The sequence below is a fragment of the Wyeomyia smithii genome, chromosome 1, assembly GCF_029784165.1.
Source record: "Wyeomyia smithii strain HCP4-BCI-WySm-NY-G18 chromosome 1, ASM2978416v1, whole genome shotgun sequence".
In the NCBI taxonomy this organism is placed as follows: Eukaryota; Metazoa; Arthropoda; class Insecta; order Diptera; family Culicidae; genus Wyeomyia; species Wyeomyia smithii.
The window spans coordinates 87,587,563-87,602,468 of NC_073694.1; the positions used below are offsets into that span (position 1 = coordinate 87,587,563).

A 14,906-nucleotide genomic window follows, 5' to 3' on the forward strand; every position below is an offset into this window, starting at 1 on the left:
CCGCGTTTTCAGCATCGCAAAAAATCGCTCCTTTATTACGTGTTTCCACGTTGCATCGAATGTTTTCTGCGATCGGAAAACATTCAACTTCGGCGTCAGTGGATGGGATCACGAGGACAGAGTGGCGAGCACAAATACATGAGGTTGAGTTCAGATGGGCATGTTGACCGGTTCGGTGTTCGCAAGATTTTGGGGCCCCTTTGAGTGGTGGGCCTGGTGCGGACCGCACCCCCCTAGCTACGCTACTGTAATCAGTTATAACATCCACTAGTGTTAAAAACTCAATTTTCAAAAAAAATGGCGCTTGGTTCGGTCTGGTCGCACGCCGACCAATTTATGATAAAAATCTTACTTTCAAGGAGCACATTGAGAAAATCCAAACAAAGTGCAATAAATATATAAAATTTTTGCATCCTGTAAGATTTTCATTCGAACATCTGATGGAGAAAGCTGTTTCTTTTTCGTCTCAGTAACCGGACTAGGGTAGAGAACTACCGGTCCAGGCTGAAAGAACTTAACGAGACAGTTGCTATCATACCAATTCGATTGTATATTCAAAATTTCTTCCTTATATACGATTTGTACAATTTTGCTTAAGCCTATCCTAATAATAAGTATGAGCGAGACCTCTGGACTGTATGGCTATCTGCAAAGGGTCTAGAATGCTGCGTCAGGTCATATTTCGGTTATCGAGTGTACGCATTTTTTCTGTTACGTATGGGTGGCAAAGCAAGAGGCAAAATAATCAATCGGTGTGTGGTGTTCTTGTGCGGCAATTGTCGCATATGGTTGCAATAACACTTTTAGCATTTCGGTGCTATGCGTTTGGCTGATGGTTATATTGGTTTGTATTGATTGTATTAACTAGGGGTGCTTAAGTTGTCACATGACACCTCCTTTTTTCAGAAGAATAATGTAATGTAATGGAATTATTCGATTGTTGCCAGAGTCCAGTTATCTCGAAATTAGATTTTATAATTTTTCTGTTTTTTTTTGTTTTGTTTTTTTTTTCAGTTTGCCTGTTATCTTATATACGAGTCATTCCATGTCAAGTGTCCGAGGAAATGTATTGACCATCTCCGATTTCGACCAAAATTTGTGAGTCGATGTATTTTGGGCCGGAACTTATAAGTAAAAAGTGTTGTTGTGCCGGTTGGTGGATCTCTCGGCCAATGGGACTGCCTCCACTTTTTGCGAATTTAGCAAAACACCTTTTTTAATTTGTGAATATCTCAGGACCCTGAAGAGCTACAGGTGATATTGACATATCATTTTAAAGGGTTTTAGATGTAGAATCGAACTACGTGAGAGTTTTCTTCTAGTGTTGCCAACATCGCATTTTTTTCGATTCAAAACTTAATTTGTAATTTCCTCGAAATACCCCCCCCTTCGATTTAGATTTTGACCACGCCAATGTGTTTAACAGACGATTTTACGTAGGAATCACTTATCAGCAAAAACAAAATGTAGCGTTCCAGAGATACAGCGTTTTCAAAATTGCAAGATTTTGGATTTTGTCTACGCACGAAAGCGCTTCTACATAAATTGCTGCTATCTTAATGGTTTGTGTAATCAAAGAGATGTACCTTAGAGGAGCATCCGTTAATGATGTAACGCAAAAAATCCCGTTCTAGAATCATTTTCACGAAAGGTTACAAAAGAGTTTTGGTTACACTTTTCACATGAATCTTCGTTTCATTGGTCACATTGTAAAAATCATCCTCTCTTAATTTGAAACCGTTTCCTAACAGGCGTATGGTCATGTGTGACGTCACACCCGGCGCAGCATTACCTAATGCTCCGTCACGAGTCTTATAATAAAAGTTAAATTTTGTTCCCAGGAGGGCACAGCCTTCTGCTGTGGTTTAGTCAGGCGAAACATTTAGTTTCCTTGACAGAGGACCGCTCTGTCAACACACCATGTATCAACAGATTATGCCATAGGTATGCCAAGGGTGGCATAGAACTTCACGCAGCCTTCTGCGGTGCCACAGGCAAACAAACTCGAATAAAATTAACAAGTTTTGTGTTGTAAACAAAACAGAAGCCGTGCGGCGACAATACTCTCGCACTCTCGCCTGTACTTTATCATACATGCAGTACTAGATTAGGTTAAGAGCTTAGTAAGGTAAACAGAGAGTGGAGAAAGTCTCTCTCTCTGAGTTACCAGTAGGGTTTATTTAAGTAGTGTTGTGCGAAATAAATGTTAGTTAGTTTTCACGCTAAACCCGTGGTTTTAATTCCGCGCCGACTGCGCCTACAGGATTCTTTTATCGATTAAATCCTGGTAGAGACGTACCCTCTACACGACTGGTGACAGCGCGTGGTCTCTTTCCAGCGCCATTGAAGTACATAGTATTTTTTTATCTTCGGACACATATCTGGAGTCAGACGCGGTCGTAAACTCGGTCGTAGTAATCACGCTAAGGAAGCAAAAAGAAAAAGTAGTGGTTTAAGTATCTCTGGTTTAGTGAAAAAAATAGTATTCCGGCGTTTCAATCCCAGTAGTGCTCGCGGAGGAAAAATAGTGTGTTATTTAGAAAAAGAAGAACTGAAGAAAAAGTAATTAACGATTTATCAAGGCTTCAGAAGCTTGGAAAGTAGTGCTGCTAGTGAGAGAAGAAAAGAAAAAAACACGGAAATCGAGAAAAGACGTCGACAAAAAGGTTTCACGGGTAGAAACGGAGTAGTGTGGGGGTTGATATTTGTTGACACTCTTGAGTGAAAGTGAAAAAAAAGCATCCATAAACGTTATTTTTTTTACAATCCTTTCAGAGTTCTCCTTTCTCGCTTTTTGCATGGAAGTGAACTGTCAAAACACCTCATTATATTTCATGCGATGGAAGCAAGACAACAAAATCAGTTTATCAGTTAACGAAGATGGTCAAGGCATCGGTCAGTGAAAAAGTGTTTCGGTGAGGTTTTTTTTGAACAGAGAGGGCAAACTGTGGCAAATAATAAACTTTAAAAAGCGGTGCAAAGAAAAAAAAAAAAAAAAAAAAAAAAATATATATATATATATATATATATATATATATATATATATATATATATATATATATATATATATATATATATATATATATATATATATATATATATATATAAGTGTGAGAAGAAATATAGCTGGGCACAATCATTGGCCCCAAACTACAGAGAGAAGAACAAAATCCATTTGAACGCTGGAGATAGTGTTCCGCAGTCGTGTGTGAAGAGTGACCATCCACGAAATACAGCACTGGGAACTGCACTTTTTTCCTTTGAAGATGAGGGAAGAAAACGTTCCTGATGTATAGCATAAAGTTGGCGGTATCCATCCACCCCTTTGCACTTTTGCCAATACCCCACTCTCCGGGGAACTTCTGCGATACTTCCACAGATAGGCGCTGCATAGGAAGAACAACTCCTGGAGGTACAACTGATCCGTCTGCTCCGAAGGTAAACATTACTGTTATGTTTTTGTGCCCGGCTGCATGCTCGCATTCATACACATTCTTATTGCCACGGCTAGCTAGCACGGCTTTCGTTTGTGGGTGTAGGTAGAATGACGTTTCATCACCGTTGTATATGCGGGATGCATCCGATGCGGCTGACATGAGGTTGTTTTCCTCGAGATATGATGTTACGTTCGTGAACCATCCGCGAATGTCTGCCTCTTTTACTTTAGAACTTGCGGAAGACACAGTTTCTGGCGTGCGGAAAGTGATTTCACGATGCCGGCGAAGGAATCCTTCCAGCCATTTTCGACCTATAATCGATAAGATGTTAACAATTTTTTGACTGATTTTTATTATAATGAATACAAACCTGGGACATTGTTCGTGAACGGATTGGGTCGAGAATTCGTTCCGAAGAATGTCTTCACTTTATGCAGAGGTAATTCCTTAACTACCGGAAATCCTTTCTTCTCCATCGTTTTCAAATATTGCACGAGTTTCTGTTCTTCGTCTCCTGTTAGAACAGTAGGTGGCCCTTTCCGGGCTTTTCTGGTCCACTTGCCACTAAGTCGGTAACGAACGGTAGACTGAGGGATGCCATAAGCTTTGCATGCTGCGTACAGTGACTTTTTCTTAGAGAGGACCAACTCCATGCAGCGGGTGATAGCTCCTTCATCGTGTTTATGTGTTTTTTTCGCTGCAGAATCCATTCTGTAATGAGTTATGAAGCAAAAACGTTTTTTTGGTACAAGAATTCTAGAGTTTTTACCTATATGTGAACGCCTTCGCCAACGCGTAGAGGCGGGTAAGCGAGTGGTATCTCTAAAAAAAACGGCCAATAGGATCGTCGCTAATCGTTTTGCGTTCGGAGTGTAACACGGCACAAAGCGGAGGACGAAGCAAGCAAAAGATGCGACAATCGCACACACGGCGAGGCGCGAATGGACACACTGGTGAGCTGAGATCCAATGCGCACTTCTGACGGACCCAAGCAAATTGTTTTAAATTAATGAAACATCACTGAGTTCATTGACTTATTTTTCACTTTGAAACACTTCTTGAATCTTTTGTAACTGAGGATGTACACTCGAAAACGGTTGAAAACAGAATGAAAACTAACTATTATTATTATTGATTTTATTGAGGTTTTAACATAGGAGTCATTCACCTCCAAATGAAAACTAACTTGCGCAAATGTGCCGTATTTATATCGGTTTAATAGCGTCGCAGAAAGTTCTCGGCTCTTTTTTCACCTTCTTCCATGCTGTTGAATGAACTTGGTGGAATAGACTGCTAATGGCCTTTGTTCCAGTGCAAGTGTCAATGAAATGTTCTTTGAAATGTTGTTTTTATTCGTAGCTTTTTTTTTTTTTTTAAAGGTGGCGGGAAAATCTGCAAACAGACACCTGAGAAGAGAACTCAGGGTGTGGGGATGAGACTAGGGGAGAGATGCTGGGGTAGTTACACTCGCCCAGACACCTACTGATCCCTGTCCCGACCCACTAAAACCCCTCCAGTCTCCAGCCCTGGTCTTCCCGGAACGACGGTTAAGTATTACGTCGGGGAGTGGCTTTTGTGCGTGATGCACCCTCTTTACTCTTATAACCTCCTAGCTAACTACCTGGAGACTGGTAATTAGCTACCACTGGCGTTTTGGTGGTTGACCCGCCACACACGTTGCAGCTCCAGAACAATCTGAGAGGCGCCCGCACAGACCGCGTTCCAGATGTCCGGGTCGTCGCACATCCTCGGACTAGATTGTCCGGAGTAGTGCCAGGCCCGCTCACAGCCATCATGTTGCTCCTCGCTCTTGCGAAACGGGGGCATACGAAGAAGACATGCTCAGCAGTCTCCTCCTCCTCCACGCACTCGGGACACATGGGGGACACCGCGTGTCCGAACCTGTGCAGATATTGCCTGAAACAACCATGGCCTGACAGGATTTGTGTCAGGTGGAAGTTCACTTCACCATGTCGTCTCCCGACCCAGCCGGATATCTCCGGTATGAGTCGGTGCGTCCATCTGCCCTTTGTGGAGTTGGACCATTCCCGCTGCCAGCGGAGCATCGAGAATGACCTTCTGGTACCTCGTATGCCCCTTGTGTCACGTTGGTCGAAACACTCTCTGTCCTCCTTGATGGCGATGCTGATAGGCATCATGCCGGACAAGACACAGATTGCATCGTATGACACCGTACGATACGCACTCGCAACTCTCGGGCACATGAGCCTGTAGGTACTTTCCAGTTTACCACGGTAACTGTTAGTACCTAGCGCTCTGGACCACACTGGCCCACCATACCTAAGTATGGACGAAACCACGCTGGCAAGAAGTCTTCGCTTGCTGCCATAAACCGCTGAGCTATTGGACATCATACGAGATAGTGCTGCAATAGCCGATGAGGCCCTCTTACAGGCATAGTCGACGTGACTCCCGAACGTGAGCTTGTCGTCCACCATAACCCCCAAGAGCTTCAGGGATCGCTTCGAGGTGATGGTGCAGTCTCCGACTCTGACCACCGCCTGTTGCTCCGATTTACGGTTGTTCACAACCGTGACCTCCGTCTTATGATGCGCGAGCTCCAGTTTCCTGGAGCGCATCCAGTCCTCGACCTTGCGTATACAGTGCGCGGCCGTCAACTCGACCTCCTCGATAGACTCGCCGTAAACCTCCAGCGTTATGTCGTCTGCAAAGCCGACGATCACAACCCCTACAGGGAACTTGAGTTTCAACACTCCGTCATACATGACATTCCACAACACCGGGCCCAGGATAGAACCTTGCGGAACTCCTGCGGTAATTGGGACGCACTTCTGACCCTCCTCCGTATCGTAAACAAGTACTCGATTCTGGAAATAATTTTCCAGAATCTTGTACAGCGACACCGGTACATGGAAGCTCCTGAGCGCGAGCGCTATGGAGTCCCAACTGGCACTATTGAACGCATTCTTCACGTCGAGCGTGACGATTGCGCAGTAGCGTATTCCCCTTCTCTTGCGCTGGATTGCTACCTCCGCCGTCTTGATGACGGAAGAGATTGCGTCCAGCGTGGACCTGCCCTTCCGGAAGCCGAACTGGTTACTTGCCAGACCGTGTACACCCTCCGTGTACCTCACCAGTCTGTTGAGGATGATCCTCTCAAGCACCTTGCCCGCGGTGTCCAGCAGGCAGATAGGCCTATATGCCGATGGGTCCCCTGGCGGTTTCCCAGCCTTCGGCAATAAGACCAGTCTCTGCCGCTTCCACCTGTCCGGAAAGAGACAGTCATCCAGGCACCTCTGCATGACTGCCCTGAACAGCCCGGGGGCCGTTTTTATCGCCAGTCTGATCGCCAGGTCAGGGATACCATCCGGTCCCGGTGCCTTGCTCACCTTTAGGGATTTGGCGATCACGATGAGTTCCTCATTCGTAACCCTTGCCTCCTCCCCTGCCTCGACACGGCTGTCGTCGCTCACGGATTGGATGCTCGGCAGGTTGGCCGACCATCTCTGGTCTATGTCTGAGGGACTGGAACGTCGGACGTGAGACTCGACTGCCGGAGGCCAAGGACTTGGCTCGTGGCGTGGAAAGAGTCCCTCGATGATACGCTCCAGCATCGCTGGTGATCGCTCTGCAGGCGCCAGCGCGCCTTTAGTCTTGGCCATTACGATCCTGTAGGCGTCACCCCACGGATTTGTATTGGCACTCGCACATAGCCTATCGAAGCAGGCCCTCTTGCTGGCCTTTATCGCACTCTTTAGCATCGATCTTGCCGAACTGAATGCTGCGCGGCACTCTGTCCTCTCTTCTTCGTTTCGCGCACGCTGCATCCTCCGTCTTGCACGGAGGCACGCACTGCGAAGGTCGGCTATCGCGTCCGTCCACCAGTAGACCGGTGGCTTTCCATTCCTAGGTTGGCGAGTCCTAGGCATGGTGGCGTCGCACGCCCGCGATAGCATAGCAACTAGTTGGTCAGCAGTCGGGCGGAGCCAACTGCCCCCCTCGCGCTCCCTTCTCATTGCCTCTTCGAATACCTCGGCATCAAAGTGCGATGTCTTCCACCCGCGAACGGTCGGAGTGTTGGCTCTACCCGTCGCTTGCCGCCTCTCGTTGTTGTCTACACTATAACAGACCGCCTGGTGGTCGCTATTAGTGTAGCCATCGTCTACCCTCCAGTTCTTGATCAGTCCTGGGCTGGAGAACGTCACGTCGATGATCGACTCCGCACCATTTCTGCTAAATGTACTTTTGTTCCCAACGTTGGCCAGATCTAGGTTGAGCTTTGCAAAAGCCCCCAACAGGATCTGGCCCCTCTGGTTCGTGAAGCGACTTACCCACTCAACAGCCCAAGCGTTGAAGTCGCCCGCCACCACCAACGGCGTTAGGCCCGTTAGCTCCATGGATAGGAGGTCGACCATCTGGGTGAACCTTTCGGTAGACCAACGTGGCGGAGCATAGCAACTGCAGTAGAACACTCCGTTTACCTTAGCAACTACGTACCCTTCTTCTGAGGTTGAGACAACCTCCTGAACCGGGAACTTGCTCGTCGTACATATGGCCGCCAAACTGGACTTATCCGCAACCCAGTTACCGTTTCCGGGAGGGATGCGGTAGGGATCCGATATGACGGCGATGTCCGACAACGACTCAGTGGCTGCTTGGTGTAGCAGCTGCTGAGCCGCGAAGCAATGGTTCAGGTTCAGTTGCGTCACCCTTACGCCCGTGGTTTCGCAGCCGGCTTACCGGCTGGGCACCTGGGGCCTCCCATAAAGTGTTTGGCATCCCGTTTCCCGGAACATACCATGCACTTGGGAGACTCCACACAGTCCTTTGCTTTATGGCCTGCACCTCCACATCGCCTGCACAGCTGGCTCCTATCGGGCCCCTTGCAAGTCCAGGACTTATGTCCGCCTTCAAAGCACCGGAAGCAAATGTCTGGTTGCTGTAGTATGCCCAGAGGACATACAGACCAGCCGACCTTCAACTTGCCCTCTTTCAGGGCCAGGTTAGCGTCCACCGACGGTAGTCGGAAGGTAGCTATCTGGGTCCCCGCCGGACCTTTGCGGAGGCAGATTGACTCCTTAGCCACCTCCACCCCGCACTTCGCTTTTAGGGCTTGTGCAATGTCGCACCCCTCAGTGATTTCGTCCAGGTTTTTAAGCTGGAGAGTCACTTCTGAGGTGAGTGCCCGCACTTGCACCTCCTTCCCTAGGACCTTTTCAGCTACCGTTTTGTAGGTAGCCCCCTTGTTCTTGGCGTCCTTCCGGAGCTCAAGTATCATCTCGCCAGTGCGAGATCGGCGGATACTCCGCACATTCGCCCCCAGATCCTTGAGCTGGGTTTCCCCCCTCATCTTCTTCAAGACTTCTGAGTACTTCGACCCATCCGTCTTGAGTATGAGGGCATCACCCCTACTCCGCGCCTTTTTGACCTTTTTTGGTCCTCTGGCCGCTCCGCCATCATGTCGCGTCGCACCTTCCCGACGCTTCCTACCCTCTACGGTAGTCCAAGGGTTGCCCGTAGCCTCCACCTGTGCCTTTTCCGCGGTGGACCTTGAACCGGTTGGCGTGTGTTCCCGTGGGAGTAGCACGACCAATCGTTTCTTGGTGTTCCCGGGGGCCGTTTCCCCCGGGGACTGCCTCGTTCGCTTAGCGACCTGCCCCGTGGAGCAGACCGACGCGAACGAGGGGGCGTCTGTCTGCACCTCTTCAGATGCAGTCGCCCTCCCGGTCCTGGCCGCTTTCTCGGCCGCCTTCACCCGAGCTACGAGTTCTTCGTGCTCCTTTCTGGCTTCATCAATGGTGCTCCGAAGCAGGAGGAGGCTCTGCTTCAGGTCGCCAGCGATGTTTCGCCTGTTCGCCAAGAACTCGATTATGGCATCGAGTTGTTCAGACAGCGCCGCCACTCTTGGCCGCGTGTCCATACACCTTTCGACGGCCTTGACTAGCAAGGGACCGTCTACCGAGATGTCTGGTGTGGACACCGACGGATTCGCCGTTTTTCCACCTCCAGACTTCGCCGCATCCGTCTCCGCCTTCTTCTGCGGAGACCGCTGGATGCCACCTCGTGCGAAGGGATTTGGTAACCCCTCCGCACCCGTCTCTTTTGTTTTTGAGTTCAACATTTTTTGTTTATTGGGTCCCCCTACCAGCCGCTATCCTTATCCATAATGGAGTAGTCGCCTAAATGGTCCCAAGTTAGTCTATGCCGGAGCAGTGAGGCCATGGCTAGGGGCGGCTGCCATAGCGCCTTATGGGCAACTATGACACCCCCGACCGGCGCAAGTCAGGAAAAGACATCTGATCCTACTCCTGCCGGGTTCCCACCCGGCAATGGACTCGGAACGTACTGGAAGGCCTGCCAGGTTTTACGGGATGGAGACCCCTGCACCGGTTGTAATCTCGCCGTTTCAAGCCGTTATCACACGACATTACTAAGGGAGCTCGGCGCAGGTGCCAGCCCAAAATCATGGTACGAAAACGAGATCCGACTCTTATCCTATAGTGATGCGACCAGTTGCCGTAATTGGGAACATTACTGGCATCAGTCCCAATGGACGGTATAGTGCATTTGGGTGGTGGGAGCGGCACTACTCGCTCCGTCGGAGCTGCTTCCGGCCAGTGTGGCTTTTGCGAGAATTCAGCGGCCCAGTGCCTGAATCTCGCCACGACCTAGGCTAGCTCCCGCTGATGGTCCGGGACTGCTTGCTAGCAGTGAGCACTTCCGTGGCCTTCGGTAATCGCCAATTACCGACCCGTGGTGGCATTCAGCTCTGCCATATTCGTAGCTTAGAAGTAGTGAATAGGAAGGGCATTGTCCTGCAGCGATGATGTAACGATATAGCTCAAAACCTGTTCGCTGCGCAAACACTGTACATGCGCTGAATATTCAAAAATCTGAACTGTAAACGATTTGTTTTCGTTCGACACTTGTAAACATTCGAATGCCTCCACTATGGGAGCAACGGTGTTTTTGTGTACCAATAATGGCGCAGTTGAAAAAAACGGGGTTAAATCAAACCAAAAACGATTTAAGTGCTAATGAATCTTTAAATTGATGAGTTTTCTACACAATAAGTACTAAAAATTATATGAGACTTTGTTTTAACTTAATAAATATCCCTTAAATAAAATCGAATGCAGCTTAAGAAAACACTAAAAATCAAGCGGTATTCAGCTAGTGATTTGGAAAAACGTTTTTTCTCTTAAGTGTTTCACTGTTAAAAGGGAATTTTTCCCTTAAACATTACATAAAACCCATACAAACATGTTGCATTATACTTTTTTTGCCAGTCTTACTCAAAATAAGAGAAAAAACTCTCTATATCGCACTACCTCCACTATTGGTACTACCTCCACTAAGGGTACATTTATCCTAGTCCAGTTATAGTTATATGTAATAAACCAATTTTAAACACGCATAATGTTATGATACTTGAAAAATATTTCATATTGTCACCTTTTTGTATACAGTCCAGGCATAATTATATAAGGTAACAAAATAATGAACAAATATAATAATACGGTATTTGAAAGATATTCCATATTGTTACTGCAACTGATATATTAAGTTTATAGTTTGTACTATATCCTCAATCGTTTTTGATTATGCGGGCTGTTAATGCAATTGCTAGGCGAAAAATATAAAAGATTATTACAAGATATATTTTTACTCTGCTATTGATATCGCTATCAAGGATGCGTTTGATGCAATCCGACTGTATGACAAAGATGCAATGATTATTTATTTATGATCATTTTGGGATAGCAGAAATAACACAAATTTTGTTATTTCCATCAAGTTTTGATATATTATAGAAATAATATAATCAAGATGCCAATAGTTGCAGCAGGGTGACTCATTAGTTCATAGTTATTCTGATTTACAGGTTATTCAGTCTACTTGGGTCGGAAGGCCAATTTGTAAAAACAATCAATTCGAGCCGCTATTGCGCGGGTGATTTTATTCCTCGAACAACAAGCAACAAAGCTCTAGGCACGACAAGTGCACGCAAGCGATTTTCGTTCATTTGCCCAACAAAATAATTAAAGTGGCAAAGCAAACGGGCGGCAACACCGCTGACAAATCGAATTTTAGAACGCAAACAGATACTCGTAGAGTTACGCACATGCAGGGTTGTTACAGTCGGCGCGGATTTCGCGAACCCTATACAAAATGTTTACCTGCCCGAAAAACACCCTGTGCGAAATTTCAGGTCGGTTGGATTCAAAATGGGGTGGCGCAAAACGAAGTTAGACCTTGAGAAATCCGAAAAATCATAAAAATCATGATTATTTTCAGATTCGAAAACCGAAATTTCATGCAGCCAACCCCTCTTGGGTTTCGATTTTTCACTAGGTGTTTTTTCGGGCAGGTGAAAATTTTGTATATGGTTTCTTAAAATTACCATTTTGGTTGGCATCCTATTTTTTATTACTATTTTTTAGAAATTATCTAGACTTACATTCAAAGAGAACTGAAGTTTTTTTGTTAATCGATATATCTGAATAATGACAGGAGAAAAAAGTCGTCAAAGAATAACTTTAAGAAAGATGTCTGAATTTCCATTTAAAAATATTGATAAAAATAAATAATTGAGATACTACAAAAATAAAATTTTATCGTAACCTCTATGTGTTCGACAATAAAACACCCTTACGTGCCCCCAAAATGGTCCTTCCCGAAAAGATTCTACTGGGGCTTCACTAATAACATAACTATTTGGATGTTTTGTGGTGGCCCTGAATAGATTTAAAATGGCAACTGTGGTCGATTTACGGCCTATGAATGTCATCCCGGCTCTGAAAATACTCATATTGGGTGGTATTTGGCCATTTTTGGCTGATTTTCATGAACCGGAAGTTGCCACCTTGGATTTCAAAACGACGTCTAGGGTCGACTTCAGGTCACCCTGATTTCAGAAATACCCATAACCGTATATATTACTTGTTAACAAGTTCTGAAATCACATGCGTCTCATCGATGTGACAAGAATTAGAGAAAAGTTGCCAAGGGCTGGCGTATAGAAAACCGTCTGAAATTCATTGCTTATTCATTGAAACTCTTCTGAACATTTCAACATGGTCACTAGACTGTGACACGGTTATATGGAAAAAAAGATGGTGTTATTTTTTCACTCCCATGCACTTTTCGTGTTCCTTATAGGTCCTATAACAACTTTGTAACTTTTCAGTTCGATCGGTGAAACGCCCGATTTGCGCCCGATTTTTAAAGCTTCTATACGATTTTATAAGGGAAAAACCACTTTTCAAAACTTTTTCTATAGAGATGTCCAGTTTGCTCCTAAAAATATATCAATACATGATATTTATAGGAAATTTTCCTGGAAAAACTCTGCTGAAGACCGCAAGGCGCTACCTTGCTTGTGAAAAAAGATATTCACCCCGAACTGATTAAATGTCTGACGAACATCTCACCGTTGAATTTTACTAGCAATACTGCTGCAGCATGCTGCTGTTGTAAATTCAACCATGTGATGAGAAATGATATCGCTTAAATTTATCTTGGAGGCTTCCCCGAAGATACTATGAGCAAAAATCACACTTTGAAAATAAATTCCACGCGAAATTATTTCACATACTTAAGCAAGTTTGCAATAGCAGCATGCTGTAGCAGTGTTGCTGGAAAATTTCAATGGTGAGCCGTCCGTCAAACATTCAATCAGTTTGGGGTGAATAGCTGTTTCTACAAGCATCGTAGCGCCTTACGGTCTCCAGAAAAGTTTTTCCCAGAAAAATTTCCTACTAATATCATGTATTGATATTTTTTTAAGAGCCAACTTGACATCTCTAGAGAAAAAGTATTGAAAAAGTGGAAACTTCGAAAATCGGGCGTTTCACCGATCGATCTGAAAAGTTACACAGTTGTTATGGGACCCATAAGGAACACGAAAAGAGCATGAGAGCTAACATTTATTTTTTGTCCCACCCTAATGGTCACTCTTAAGAAAAAAAAAGTTTTCCTAACAAAAACTTCTCTATTTGAAAATCTCAAACTTGTACAAAATGCAAATATCCAATATTGTTGGTGTTTTATTTTTTCTTAATTTCAAACTGTTTGTTTAGGTACAAAAGTAAACAAAGCTACCAACGCAAAGCATAGCAAAGCCTTGGTGCTACAATCCGATTCGGAACTTGACCTTCTGTTTATTATACACAGACTTCGCAGCCGACTGTTAAGTGTACAGGACAATTGCGGGGCTAGCGTTACGATCCTACTGACACTAACAGTCTTTCCCGTGCCGAGACTCGAGCCTACGACAACTGGCTTGTTAGGCCAGCATTGTACCTTGAGACGCCTACTTAGCAGTTGCATCAAATCGTCGTTTGAAGCTTTGTTTTCAAAAATGTTTACTTACATTAATAATCAGGGTGGCCACTCTACCGGGAAAAGCGGAAAAAGTCGGGAATTTCAAATCACAGAAAAAAAGACGGGAAAAGCGGGAAATTAGGCTTCACATCAGGAAAATCATCCTCCTGCATGACTTCTACTAATGTTGCCAATGAACGAGTTGTAGCAAACTAATTCCTAGATCTGGAAAATATATACATTGGATTAAAAAAGAAAATGATTTATTTTCTAATTATTATTCTTTTTTTTCCAAATTATAACGATCTAAAATTGATGTCATTGAAAAACTATTTTGGCAATACAATTTTTTGGTATATCTTAAAATTTTCTAGACGATTTCGTTAGGACGTGTTGTATACTGTTTCAAAAAAGGAGCTCAAATTTATCTAATTCCTGAAAAACTGTCAAGCTTTCGTTTAGAAATGTATTAAAATTGCTTTTTACGCAGTTTTTGGTTTGGTTTTTCACGTCTTTTTTAATGCGAATTTCGGAATTTCCGTGGTTTATCATGCGGATTTCCAGGAAAAGTCGCGTTTTACACCGATTGTTTCCAATAATATACTTTTCAAATTGCTTATTCAGAGTGTCGGTTGAATTTATTTTACGGATTTTAGAGAATTTCTCAAATATTTAATTGGTCCCAAGATCGAAACTTTTCGGAAAAAAATTATGTTCCGAGATGACAGATCTCAACGTTTTATGAATTTCCAACACATTTACCATAAAAACAATAATTTTAACAGTTTTATGTGAACTTTTTCATTGGTCACTTTGAGGCCTTTTTTCCCGATCGATGTTCGTTTGAGAACAAATTTTGCATGAGGAGACAAAACTTCTAAGCTATAATTTAAAACGATCGATGTTTAATTTTTTTCCATACATTCCATTGGCATCCAAGAGCAGATTGACAAAGAGTAAAAGCAGAAGGAAGATTGTAAACGATTTCTAGATAAAAAGGGCGCAAATTGTGCAGGTTTCCATAAGTTACTCGCTAAAGTCGATAAACAGTTAAAGGAAGAAAAATTTTTGAAGGATAAATATTTTTTACAGTTTTAATAACACTATTCTCGCAAAGATATATAAAAACATGTAAAATTGATGTTTTTCACATATTTTTTG

At 44.4% G+C, this 14,906-nt stretch overlaps 1 protein-coding gene across 1 annotated transcript; it reads right to left on the reverse strand.

Annotated features, from left to right (window-relative positions):
* Positions 1–2,387: 2,387 nt before the first annotated feature.
* LOC129716904 (uncharacterized) lies at positions 2,388–5,116 on the reverse strand. Its single transcript, XM_055666749.1, has 3 exons — positions 3,808–5,116; positions 3,135–3,748; positions 2,388–2,423 (listed from the first exon to the last, which is right to left on the reverse strand). The coding sequence occupies exons 1-3, from the start codon at positions 4,145–4,147 to the stop codon at positions 2,388–2,390; spliced, it is 990 nt and encodes a 329-aa protein (XP_055522724.1). The 5' UTR covers positions 4,148–5,116.
* Positions 5,117–14,906: the final 9,790 nt, after the last annotated feature.